Source organism: Aplidium turbinatum, chromosome 4, assembly GCF_918807975.1.
Source record: "Aplidium turbinatum chromosome 4, kaAplTurb1.1, whole genome shotgun sequence".
NCBI classification, from domain to species: domain Eukaryota; kingdom Metazoa; phylum Chordata; class Ascidiacea; order Aplousobranchia; family Polyclinidae; genus Aplidium; species Aplidium turbinatum.
Window position 1 is genome coordinate 45,047,135 of NC_137475.1, and position 12,956 is coordinate 45,060,090.

Genomic DNA, 12,956 nt, shown 5'->3' on the forward strand with positions numbered 1-12,956 from the left:
TTGTAAACTCTAAATTTCTTGTTTAGATCTGCCACATCACTGTCACACTTGCAATGCACTTGTCTTATAATTTTGCATTCAGTTGTTTAAATGATCAAGTTGTGTTTTTCTACTCTTGCGTGATCCTGAACACCATAAACAATTACAGCTAACGTCTTTCTTGAAATAATGATCATTTTTATCTTAACTCCATTGTGCCAACATAGAGTAAGCTACAATTTGCATGATACATAGACTGCAATACAAATGTAATGACGCCATGTAAGAGGCACCAAAACACAAAGAGAGATTGTGCAGTCATCAAGTCAGTTGTCTCTGCGTCTCACCAACACACAGCCGTCTGCCCTTGCTGGTGTTCGACCCAAGGTCTTCAGAGGATCATATTCTTCTTTTATGACGTGAACCGTTTTGTCTCGTTAGTTCAAGGGTCAAGGGGTTCTTCCAATTACACCCATCGTAACAGGGGTGATCCTTGTGAGATGCCGTGAAGAAATACAAAACTTTGCAAGCTTTCTAAGGTATTTGATGTATGACGTAATATACTGGTTTCGTTGCATCACACACTGTATAAAAGGACGTCTCAAATAATATTCGAGACGAAACCAAAACATGAGTGGGAACAATGCAGCTCATATTAAAGTGGAACCGCAAGGACTTAGCTTGCAAGGAAGCTTTTCAAGAAGGACAAAATATTTCCACAAACAAATAGAAGCGTGACATTGAACGCGAGACAGCAAAGAATCGGAAGGCCGCCTTGCTCAGTAGCGCTGTGGCTATGAGGAAATGGAAAGCAAGCCTTTCTGTCTTCTGTGTCTAGTCGTCTGCTGTGGCGTGGAGTCACCTTGCTGACTGTCAGGCGGTTCATTGTGATGTAGTTGTAGGTGCGATGTGTAGGCGTACTCCAAAATGTACACGCCCTAACATACCCAAACCAAGCCCCAGCACTGGGTTAAAAATGCTCCCATGCTTTCGGGAAAAGTTCTTAAACCAAAACATAAAATAGGAAAAGTCTCATATAAAACCTACAACTCAGTGACCCCACTGTACTTGTCTCAGCATGCTGAAACAAGGCAGACGAACCTTGTGTTTAAAGGGTGAGGCCAGGATTGCACACACTGTACTTCACTTTAAAACTCTATAGCGCAGGCTCAAGTATATAACTGGAGGGTATGTCAGGAAGTACAAACATACTTCAAAGCTGCCAATGGCCTAATTCCTAATAAAAATTCCATATTTATGACAGAAAATACACTATAACAGTTACTTTATTTCTATCACTATTGGAGATTTACCTTTTTGGCCCCATTAATTACCTCCTGCCGTGCACCCAGTTACAAGTGTAACTCTTGAATAGAAATTAAGTACCGCACTTCCGTTTGTGCACTTTCTTTCTTGATGACACTTTGTGATCTTTTCGCTGTCTCCTTTATATTCAGTTGGAAATGTTGGTTATCAATTCTTTCATGGCTAGTAATAGCGCTGTGATGGATGGGATGGGATGATACATTTGATTCTTTTGTTGCATTTCAGGGGCTCAACGCGCGATGTTCAAGCAGGCGATGAGGCATTGGGAGGGTAAGACATGCATCACTTTCATTGAACGGACGAACGAGGAATCCTACATCAGATTTACGCGTCGCCCGTGCGGGTAAGTCCCATATAGCAAGCCAACCCTTTCCTACCATGCTTCAACATTTGCAGACGTTGGATCAATGCTAAAGCGAACTGATTTTCTGGTTGGTTTATGAGCGATTGAAAATGTATAACCACCAACAGTGGTGTATGATCTAAATATGTCCGTTGTTGGGGCTGATGGCCGTGGAAAAACTGAAAAATTAGCCATAAATTAGATGCCAATTATGAGCAAAAATGGCAGGGTGTAGTATTTGTCATTTCAAAAAGGCGGTTTACCCTCACGTCAACAAGCTTTGCACCCCTAAGTTGGGTGACCACTGGTCACCCCTGGTTGAAAACTACAGAGTAAACACTGCCATAATTCATCCAACTAGCTGATTAATTTGTAATCTTCTCCTCAAACGCTTCAAATCTTCAGATGCTGTTCCTTCGTGGGTTGGAGAGGCGGTGGTCCTCAAGCGATATCAATCGGGAAGAATTGTGACAAGTTTGGGATTGTGGTCCATGAGCTTGGCCACGTAGTTGGCTTCTGGCATGAGCACACCCGGCCTGACAGAGATGAACACATCAAGATTATTTACAAGAATATTCAAGAAGGTTTTCAGCATTAAACTTGCAATATCTTTGTGCTTTCCACGTATATTTCATATCATAATATTAATACTTCACAATGTAGATATTAACGACCTGTTTTAGCCTGATGCTGCAAGTTCGCTGTAGTAGTAGCGATTTGCACTAGCTTTCGGAACACAGTTTCCTAGTCATGTGCTATGACAAATCTACATTGTAAAGTGAGCAACGATCATGCTGCTAAAAGCGGAACTTAATCAATTACATAATATTAATAATTTAAATTTTTAATTTTTTCAAGTAAATGTTTTCATTAAGTTTTAGACCCGAAAGTTTGTGTTCTAAGAATTATCACCACCAACTTTAAACCATCACAGTTAGTTGCCTAAAGCTTTAAAGTTGTCTGAGATGAATCACGATGTTCTGAGTACAGTAAATGAATGAAAATACGTCTCGAGATCCACCTTGCGGTTATGGTATCTTGTAAATAATTGCCACTCGATGTTGTTTATTTAAGGGCAAGCATACAACTTCGATAAGATGGACTCCAGAGAAATTAACTCATTGGGTGAAAAATACGATTACTACAGCATCATGCATTACGCCAGGAACACTTTTAGCAAAGGTTAGAGTTCCTAAGTGAAATGTTCCTGGCAAATGTCACGAATAAGTTGTTTCCGCGTAACATCTACGAGCTTGATTGTTCCAGAGCGGTAAGCCGGGTCGAAGTTTTCTCCCAGGTTTAAGGCAGGTCGGTGTATGGGTCAGACTGTTAGAACTCACACCCTTTGTCGAGTACAAAGCGTCGATTAAAATCTGTGATTTGTGTGAGGGTACTAACTTTTAGATTAATGTTTCGCTTTAAACGAAATACTGAGTAAACCCAAGAGTGAACCCAAGAAATAGATCCGCTCACGAATCTGGGTAGTATTATAACTATAGCCTACAAACTATTCAGATACCGAAGTGATTACATTTTATCGCTTTTTTGTTTTTTTTTGAAGCGTTCACTGTTAGGTATCCAGCTAGTTCAACAATGAAATTCGTAGCATCGTCATAATAGCCTTGTCTTCATATGTAAGATTGATGACGTAATTAAGGAAACCTCTCAGTTTAAGCTTTTTGGGCCATTAAAGACATACTTCGCGTTGAGCACTAATTTGAAGTTTAACATTTTCCCCCCACTTTGTAGGAATGTTTCTGGATACAATCCGCCCCAACGTGGACCCAGAGACTGGAGTAAGACCCAGCATTGGGCAACGCACCCAGCTGAGTGGTGGTGACGTCAGACAGGCTAACAAGCTCTACAGATGCCCAAGTAAGTAATGGGGGGTTCACCTTGTTTCTGCAATTTTTTTGGAGTCCGTCCTGCTTTTTTTAGTTCTTTTAGTTTGTTTTGTTATTTCAAGTTGGATTACATAATGTACTCAGTGTTGCTTCCCATAACTATTACCACGGTACATATTTGATTTAGTGTATAGAGCTGAACATCACTGCTATTTTGCATTCACCAAATGCTGGCATTTGCACAACAATAACATCACATGCTGAATAAATGAACATCACATGAAGATTATGTGAGGTACATTGCTTCTTATTCAGCTACCTTAAGTGATGCGATATATTATTCATTAGTTTTTCAATTCTTGCTTATAAAATGTAATTTGTAGATTTTCAACACTGCTAAACTGTAAAGTTGTTCGAATGATTTCTTTTTGATAGAAATGAAACGAAAAGAAATTATTCACTGAACATCATTTCGAAACAAAACAGAATATTTCTGAACTTTGAATTAGTTTTTATTAGAAGCTGTTTTGTTTTAAACAAACCTACTCGAGTAACTCCGGGAAGAAGATATTTTAAATTTTTATTCAACTGCTGAATCTCAAAACAATTTCCATTGATTTACTTAGCATGTGGACAGACCTTCCAGACGACGACAGGGAATATTTCTTCACCCAACTACCCCCACCCTTACCCAGTTTATTCAAACTGCGAATGGAGGATCAGTGTCACCCCTGGAGAGAAAATCATTATCGACTTTTCGCACTTGGACATCTATAGAAGGTACTTTGATTGATTTGTAGTAACTTATAGAAGTTGAACATTGGGAGAAGGTTTTTGACTTTCTTCAGAAACTTGTCGCAAGAACAAAGTCAACCAAAATGTGACGGAGTTTTTATGACAGAACAAATCAGAAATCTACGAATCTAATGTTCTGAATTTCTCCAATATTGGACGAGTCAGCCTCTTGATGCAAGCCATTTCCCCAAGTTCTTTCCCGACTTACCATCGTTTCCTCCACCAACAATGACTTGATGCAGTTGGGCTGCCGATACTCTCAGAATGTTTTCTGTAAATTACATTTTGTTCCAATCATTTGTCCATCTGCTTTTCGCATGTTTTCTTAAAGCATCCCAGACTTCAAATCAGTCGTTTTTTACATTGATTCAACGTCTAAAGTTGTTGAATCAATGTAAAAAACGACAGATTTGAAGTCTGGGATAAACCAGGCTAACATATCTCTGTTTCAGTCACAGTTGTTGGCATGACTACCTGGAGATACGGGATGGTCATTGGAGGGAATCTCCCTTAATCGGTACGGAAAGTGACGTAGTTGCGGTGTACAACTGCATCATAACTGATGCTTTGTTGAAGCAGATGCTGAGATCGTTGACAGTGGAAGCTTCTCGGTGTTCTGCAATCTTTCAATGTGTTGTTGATTGCCTAATTGATACGTCATAAAAATGGATTCCTATGATGTTGGCCACTCATATCAGTATGTTCCGTAGTCGGCACTCAATGTTAGAATGTTTTATTGGTTTCCAATTCGAATGTAGCGTCAATACAACAACGGGCAGTTCACTGAAAGCGAATCCCTTCAGAATGTCTTCTTTCCAAATTTAATCTTACAATTTTGATAATGTTTCACTTACATGTTCGCAAAAGTTAATCACAATTTTGAACAAAATGTCAACCATTGCGTGAACAATGTGATGAGCGATTATCACGCAAATAATGAGCTCTTTGAGGCTGTTAATGCAATCACCATTATCTCAGGTCGCTATTGTGGGAAGAATCTTCCTCCTCAGGTGGTCTCTACAGACAGCAGGATCTGGATGAAGTTTAGAAGCACAACCAGTTATACAGGAACGGGGTTCAAGCTGTCGGTAGGTTCCTGATAGTTTTATAGATTAAACATTTTTAATTTTAATAATATTTACACCATTTTGTTTTGTCCTGTTGTACGTCAGCCCTACTTCCTTTCACAAAATTTGAGCCTTAGATTTTAGTCTAGTCATTATATGAGCAGTATTTCTGCTGATATGGAACATTGTCATTGTCCTTACATCGTTGACCTGATGGCACCAAACAAGATTTACGTTGAACATTGAAAAGTTTGGGTGTTCATCAGGATAATCATCGGTTCTAGCATTAGCTGCATCGTTAATCTGTCGAAAGTGAAAGTAAAAACACAGACAAACAAGTTGATTTATTACTTCACTGACGTTTTGCGCATCATCACAATGCGCATGGCGCATTCTCAGAGCAATAACATACAAAACAAAATTTACGAAGTTATATGCTGCAATGCGGTTGAAAGCAAAAGAAAAAAGTGAAATACACATCATTTTAAAGAGTTGAGCGAAAGATGTAAGAGCGGTTACAGTCTACGTTAGATAACCTAAAACTTTCATCATCAAACCGGAAGCTAAATACAGAATGGGATATTCAGCAGAGACTATACTTAGTTTCTTGCAAGAAATTAATCTATAATTAAACATGAACTTAAAGCAGTTGAAACGTACGTTGGTGATTGCTTTAAACTGTCTAGATATCGACTCTTAGATTGTGTTTGGTGATTGAAACGTTTTAAGTAGATTGAAAAGTAAGGAATTCAATCTTCGTGCTTCCTGTGGACTCTGTTGAGTATGTTGGTAAGGTGTTTTATCATGAAATAGTCGGAAGGTCTTTACGGGTGCAATAGCGATTCGTCTTGACAAATGTTTTTCAAAAACCACTTGTAATAAAATAGGCTACAAGAATTCTTCAACAATAGCACCGGAAATAAAATTTATCTTCCACCATTTCAGTATGAAGCTGTGTGCGGTGGAGAAATCACAAAAAACTCGGGACAAATCCAAAGTCCAAACTATCCCGACGATTACAGGCGTGATAAGGAATGCATATGGAAGGTGGTGGTCGCTGAAGGATTCCAAGTTGGATTATCATTCCAAGCTTTTCAGGTACACTGAAATGTACGAGTTTTTAACACTTGTCGTTTTCCTTATCTTGGTTTGAATTGAATAACTCAGGAGAAGCAATGCTTTACATACAAACCATGATACAAACAGGACCTGACCACAATCCTGCGTTATTGGTTCAAAACCTCTTCAAGTAGACCATAACTTCTACAATAAAGCTTAGAATATACTTTTTTATTCTGAGAATAAAAGTCACTGCAGTGAATCAACAAATTTATAAGTTTATCACAACCACAAGCAGTAAAGTATTAATCAACAATATTGGGTGTTTTTGACTATTTAATGTAGTTTTCTAATCGTGTGATGATTGAAAATCTGGATTCCAAATTAACTAGGAAATAGATCGAAAACTGAGGGAACTTTGTTGGAAAGTTCGTCTAACTAACTTTGCTTAATGTACCCTTAATCAATATTTTAAGTTATAATTATTACAATACAGTAGTCCCCGCTTGTTAACCCCAACTCGGAACCTGATGATTTTGAGATTATTAAGCGGGAAACAAATTTTTGCCACTCCTCTCTATTCAGTATTTGCAGACCGGACCAAATTGGGTTTAATAAACGGGTGGGCCTAATAAACGTAGGTTTAATAAACAGGGGATACTGTATTACGAACACAATTTGACAACTTTGTTAATGAAACCGTGAATCATTACAGTGTTATTAGTGAACTATTGGCTTTCCACCATCAGCCTTAAACTGCGACAAGATGTTACACTTCACACCAATTAATCATCTACTTTTCAAACATTGTGACCAATTTAAATACACTAATCTCTTCCGCTAGGTGGAGCGCCATGATACCTGTTCATATGATTACGTTGAAGTGAGGGATGGGAATTCCGAGTCATCAGATCTAATTGGAAAGTTCTGTGGATACCAACTTCCGAATGACATCAAATCAACTTCTAACACTCTCTGGGTCAAATTTGTTTCGGATGGTAATAACGATATTATAAACGAAGACTTCAACTTAAAAACCACTGAAGTCACATTTTAGAATTTTGAGCAAGCTCTAAAATTGTTGGTTTGATGATTAAAGTATCTTTCTGGAAAGTTTACTTCGTACACTGATTAATGGTGCAGCATCAACCGGTGCCATATAGTTCAATACGGGATTCCTGTAGCTTGGCAAAATTTCTACCCTTTTAAATTGTTTTTCAAAGACTCTATTTTGTGACGTTGGCCAAGTAGTTCTTAAACTTCACTGTTTTATTTATACAGTATATTGCTGAGTTCTCTCTACCACCTTGCTACTGTGGTAGATATATCACCAAGCATCCCCCGTCTGGTTTGATGTTTCTAAACCTTCACATTGTTTTATAACTATTTTTCGACTGTCATGCAAGTGTGAATGTTTATTAAACTGGACATGATTCAAAAGTTGTATACAAAATAGATCTACTTTCTTATGATTTAGTCCCGAGTTACAAACCAACATTTTGAAAGCCAATTTAAGAGATAAGCCAACGTGGAAGTATGAAGCAATATGAAATATTTGAGGTGTTTGTGATCATCTTTCTGAGATAAGTATTATCGAGAGGTTTAAACTTTCACTTTAATAAACCATGAAGTAAACTAAATCAGGGGATCCTTCTAGTGATGTGGTTGAAATTGTTAATCCGTTTTTCATGTTTAGCATCCGTCAACAAAGCAGGATTTGCTGCGACATTCTTCAAGGAACACGATGAATGTTCCTCTGAAAACAATGGAGGATGTCAACAACAATGTATTAACACGCTGGGTAGTTTTAAGTGTTCCTGCCATCCTGGATACGAACTCAGCGCTGATGGCAGGTGTGTGAAGTGTGTTTAGAGTGATGACTAACACAAGCGGATGCAATACCAGGCAGTTGAAAGTCACTGGTCTATGTAGGGCTATGCATGATCCACCGGTGTATGGTCTACCGTTTGGCTATGCCTTCATTTTAAAGAGAAGTTTCAGTTATTTAACAAAGTAGAATCGGGCATTCAATGTGCTTTTGATAGCACTGTCAAAGCAAGTAACAATGTTGTCATAGACTAAGTAAATACTAAGTTCATGACTCAATGCCTCCTGCGTACTCCACCGGTCTATGTATGCAGGAGCAAGGCATACTTTGGAAAGAAAACAATTTTTCCAGATTCCATAGCTGCAAGTCTTTTATTCCACACCAAAGTTTTTTCCATTCCTTTTATTTTGAGTACCTATACTTCATTCCATATTTCATAACTCAACAATGCTCTATAATCAAACTAAAAAAAATCCAATATTTGAAATGAAATGACGAATGCGAATCAGTGCCATCTGGTAACATTGCAATGACGTCATTCGACAGGACTTGCGCAGCGGCATGTGGAGGTTACGTCACCAATCTGGATGGGGAAATCACGTCACCAAACTTTCCCAGAGAGTATCCGACCAACAAGCAGTGCATTTGGCAGATCGTCGCCCCACCCCAGCACAAGATAACAATCCAGTTTGACAAGTTCGAGCTGGAAGGCAGCGGGGTAATTGTCATTATCAAATTAACTGTGAACTAACAATTCAAAATTGTTTACTAACAATGTAATTCAGGGCCAAGACTACACAATTACGTACTCCATGCCTGGTGACGTATTTGCTCTTCATAGCACTACTGCGTCCTCATGATTGTTTTTACAATTTAATGGTAAAACAGCGTTTAATTCCAAGTTTATATGCAATTGGAAGCATCGCATGCCTTAACATACACACATTTTGTAGCAAACTGTATTAGACGATTGTTCATGTGATGAGGGTGTGTGACGTAACAAAATATGTTTGTATTGATAGATATTGGTCTTGACAAAACGGTGGAGGGTTGTTGGTCGGCCATTGTGGTTGTATACGTTTAAATATGCCGCGGTAAGCCTTGGCATCAGGCTCGCAATCAGACGCTAATTTAAAATACAACGCTTTTAGAACGGGAAAGCAACATACCAATCCACAGTAAAAAACATGCATATTGTATAACACTAGAAAATTGGCCAATACTTTGAGGGTTTAATTATGTAATTGGTAGATGTAGACCCGGCTTTCGAGGCAAATTGCTTCAAGTAAAGTAACAGTCAGTAGCGTTGACAGCGGGATCAAGGGGTTTTTTTGGGCCCGGGCCCGGAAGAACTTAGAGACCTGCAACTTTTTCAAAGGGCCTAAAAACTTGAAGAAATCACCGTGTATTATTTAAAGATAGCGCGTTTTTTCTTAGAAGTATCTTAATTTGGAGTCCAAAGATCTCTTTGGCACCGGGTCCAAATAATTCTCTCAACGGCCCTGTAAACAGTTATATGTTGTCGTTGAAAAAAATTCCATTAGGAAAGTTATACATTTCGAAAGAAGAACACTTCTGGTTGCGGACTGTTTGGAATGATCACAAATCACACTAACAGGCAAACATATTTCTCATTTAATTTATTAACGATGGGTCAACGATATAGACGAAATTAAATCAACAGGATAACATCCAACAGCCATCAAGGAGCAGCTTAGTGGTCATGTTTTTATTTTGTTTTATAGATTTCATGTCAGCTCATTAAACTGCTTCAGTCTTCAGCTTTTGGTTCATCATCAGATGCAATAACGCATCGGCCGAGAGCCCAGTGTTTTTTGAGGGTCCATTAACGTAATTGAGACACCACAGAGACATACTATGCAAATTGCAATAAGCTCACAAGGGAATGGTCGGACTCAGCTGTTGTCAATAGTTTGCGCATAATAGATCTTAAATTCAGTAAAAGGTTATGCGAACCTGCTGTTGGATCAGAACCGGTTGTTGTTGCTAGTCACATAGAAGAGGTTCTTACATCAAATGCAGTTACTATTCACTAAAAACCTAAACATGCTTTTTTACCCTTATTGGGATCATCAAAAGTTTCTTGTTCAAATGGAAATATTACAGAAGAGATTCTTATATATTGCGTGACGGTATAGAACTGGTTTGAGGCAATTTAAGATCACAGTACTGCTACGTATGCATTTTTTGCTGAATGTATGCTGGATACTGGTTAGCATACTTTTTCACTTGGGAGAAGAGCAGTGATGGGTTTGGTGTAAGCCATTGATCGGTTTGGTTTGGTGTAAGCATTTTGCTGGTAATTTTATCTGTACCATCTAAGTCTCATGAGTAAAATTGTCTCAGGAAACATTTATATCATTATCAATAGCGTTGATAGTGGGGTTCAGGGGGCACCTTTCTACCCAGGGCCGGCATGATTTTAGGGAACTTTAATTTTTCCAAGGGGCCCGGAAATTTGAAGAAACCACCGCGTATTCTTAAGATATATTAAGTTTTTCTAAAAAGTGTCTTGACTTGAGGGCCGAGAATCTCATTGACACCGGATCCAAATTATCTTTTCAATGGCCTTAGGTATCATTCTACTTTTCAATAATTCATTGAAAAGGATTCATCATAGTTGAAGAGGATTCATCATAGTCCTAATCGACAGTGTACAGACTACCTTCATCACTCATTTTCCCACCCATTACTAAAGCTTGATTCAGATTCGTTATGGCCATTTTTGGAAACGAAGATGATCATCATCATCATCATCACTGCATGTACAGCTTTATAGTCCAAGTGAATTAGTAATCATGTATCTTCATAGCTCGTAGCTGTGCAACTAGGAAGATGTCATTCGGGATCATTGCAAACTATTGAAACATTTTTAAACTTCATCCAATCAGCATTTGCATAAATCTTCTCATGTATATAACTTTGTAACAAATGCGAGAAGTAGGATAAAAATTGTCTTTTTTCCAACTACTGAAAAGTGTTCAATCCAATTTGTTTTGCATTATTGTCATACAAAAGATAAATAGAAACACGGTGTGGCAACACTGATACAAAAACGAAACTAACAAAAGGTAAAAGTGGCACAACTACACTGGTTTGACAGAATACATAACTATGCCACCAAAATATTTCAAGTAAAGAAATGCATAAAGAATTAAAACTAGCAATTTCCAAGCAGGTGCTCTTCAAACGAACTGGATCCAAATGATCTCTCAGTGTTTGTAACGCTTGGTCTGTTCCCAGGTATGCAAGTACGACTATGTGGAAGTCAGAAGTGGCTTAGACGAGAACGCAAAGTTTCATGGAAAATATTGCGGTACTACCTTGCCACCGATTATGACGTCAGCTGTCAATCAAATGTGGATCAAGTTCAATTCTGACGACACAGTAGCTAAGAGGGGTAGGTGTTGGTTAAAAAACAGGGATAATATTAAAAAAATTATAACTTGACTGAATAGCGTTCATAAACTGTTTCCAAAATCGGATCTCATCAGCTGCAATATATTTTATTGTACAAAAGTTTCATTTTTTCGTAATTCTATTTTATACAAACAATCAGATATAAAAAAAATGTATGTGCTATTAGATAGACTTCATTGTTATTTTGAACTTTGCCGCCAAGCATCAAGTTTTATTCATCTTAATATTGCGCCATTTCTCTATTATTGTGACGTCACCGGTGTTTCATTGTCAGGGTTTCGAATCCAGTTCAGCGCGGATAGAGACGAATGCGCGGTGGACAATGGCAGGTGTATGCATACGTGTGTCAACAATGTTGGCAGCTACACGTGCACCTGCAGGAATGGATACATCCTACACGACAACGAACACGATTGCAAAGAAGGCGAGTAACGATTGTGTGGATACAAGTGGCTTTGAATACAGTCCGGCTTTGTAAACAAACAATTGTAAGACCATGCGTCGATGTTTCGATTCTCATGCGCACAGTCGAGCGACGCATTCAAGGACAGTTCTCCATTCAGCGACACCTGGTGAACAGTATAGTTTAAAAACCCTTTTGCTTGAACTTTTTGAGACAACTGAATATATAACCACATGCAACTGTGTTCCATGACCAGTATCAAACAGTGCAAAGATGACTTTTCATTCTAAAACATAAAGTCCAAAACTAAACGCTAAGATCAGGGGGTGGTAAGTAAGGTCCTCGTCATGTACTACCAATTTGTTTCTCTCCGCCACCTTTACTTTCGAAGCCATGCTCGCTAATTTGTTACACCTTGGGCAGAGGTGAGCGGTGTTTGAGATGTTCAACAACCAGCTTAACCGGGTGTCGGATCAGGATCGTATGATTAAAAAGCGAGTGCCTTATCCGCTGCGCTATTCCACATCAAAAAGATATTTTTTGAATTGTGATTTTTTTGTCTTTTTTAAATTTTCCAACAATTTCTTCTGTTGCAGCTGGTTGTGAGCATGAAATCACATCCTACGTTGGGGAGTTAACGAGCCCCAATTGGCCGAACAAGTACCCCAGCAGGAAGGAGTGCACTTGGAGGCTCTCCACAACGGCCGGTCATCGAGTCAGAGTGGTAGGTACAACAACGCTCTGTCGAGAAGAGAACAACCCAGGCAGCAAAATCTGTCATTATCCTGGAGACTTCAAAGTCCAAACACAAACTAGGCGTAGCACTCACTATCACAACGAGCATACCGAGTTTCACTAAACATGTCGGTGT

At 38.7% G+C, this 12,956-nt stretch overlaps 1 protein-coding gene across 2 annotated transcripts in view; it reads left to right on the plus strand.

Annotated features, from left to right (window-relative positions):
* The window catches only part of LOC145768196 (bone morphogenetic protein 1-like), a 31,097-nt gene that overhangs the window by 15,460 nt on the left and 2,681 nt on the right, over nt 1-12,956 (plus strand). The window contains exons 5-19 of one of the 2 annotated variants that reach the window (XM_082579674.1): nt 1,531-1,648; nt 2,054-2,232; nt 2,723-2,830; nt 3,398-3,523; nt 4,119-4,272; nt 4,740-4,804; nt 5,266-5,375; nt 6,300-6,452; nt 7,258-7,411; nt 8,110-8,266; nt 8,788-8,959; nt 9,264-9,335; nt 11,506-11,662; nt 11,957-12,106; nt 12,682-12,809. In XM_082579674.1, coding sequence (XP_082435800.1) covers nt 1,531-1,648; nt 2,054-2,232; nt 2,723-2,830; nt 3,398-3,523; nt 4,119-4,272; nt 4,740-4,804; nt 5,266-5,375; nt 6,300-6,452; nt 7,258-7,411; nt 8,110-8,266; nt 8,788-8,959; nt 9,264-9,335; nt 11,506-11,662; nt 11,957-12,106; nt 12,682-12,809 — 2,003 coding nt within the window. The remainder of the gene's footprint in view (nt 1-1,530; nt 1,649-2,053; nt 2,233-2,722; nt 2,831-3,397; nt 3,524-4,118; nt 4,273-4,739; nt 4,805-5,265; nt 5,376-6,299; nt 6,453-7,257; nt 7,412-8,109; nt 8,267-8,787; nt 8,960-9,263; nt 9,336-11,505; nt 11,663-11,956; nt 12,107-12,681; nt 12,810-12,956) is intronic. The other variant, XM_082579676.1, reaches the window with a different exon arrangement.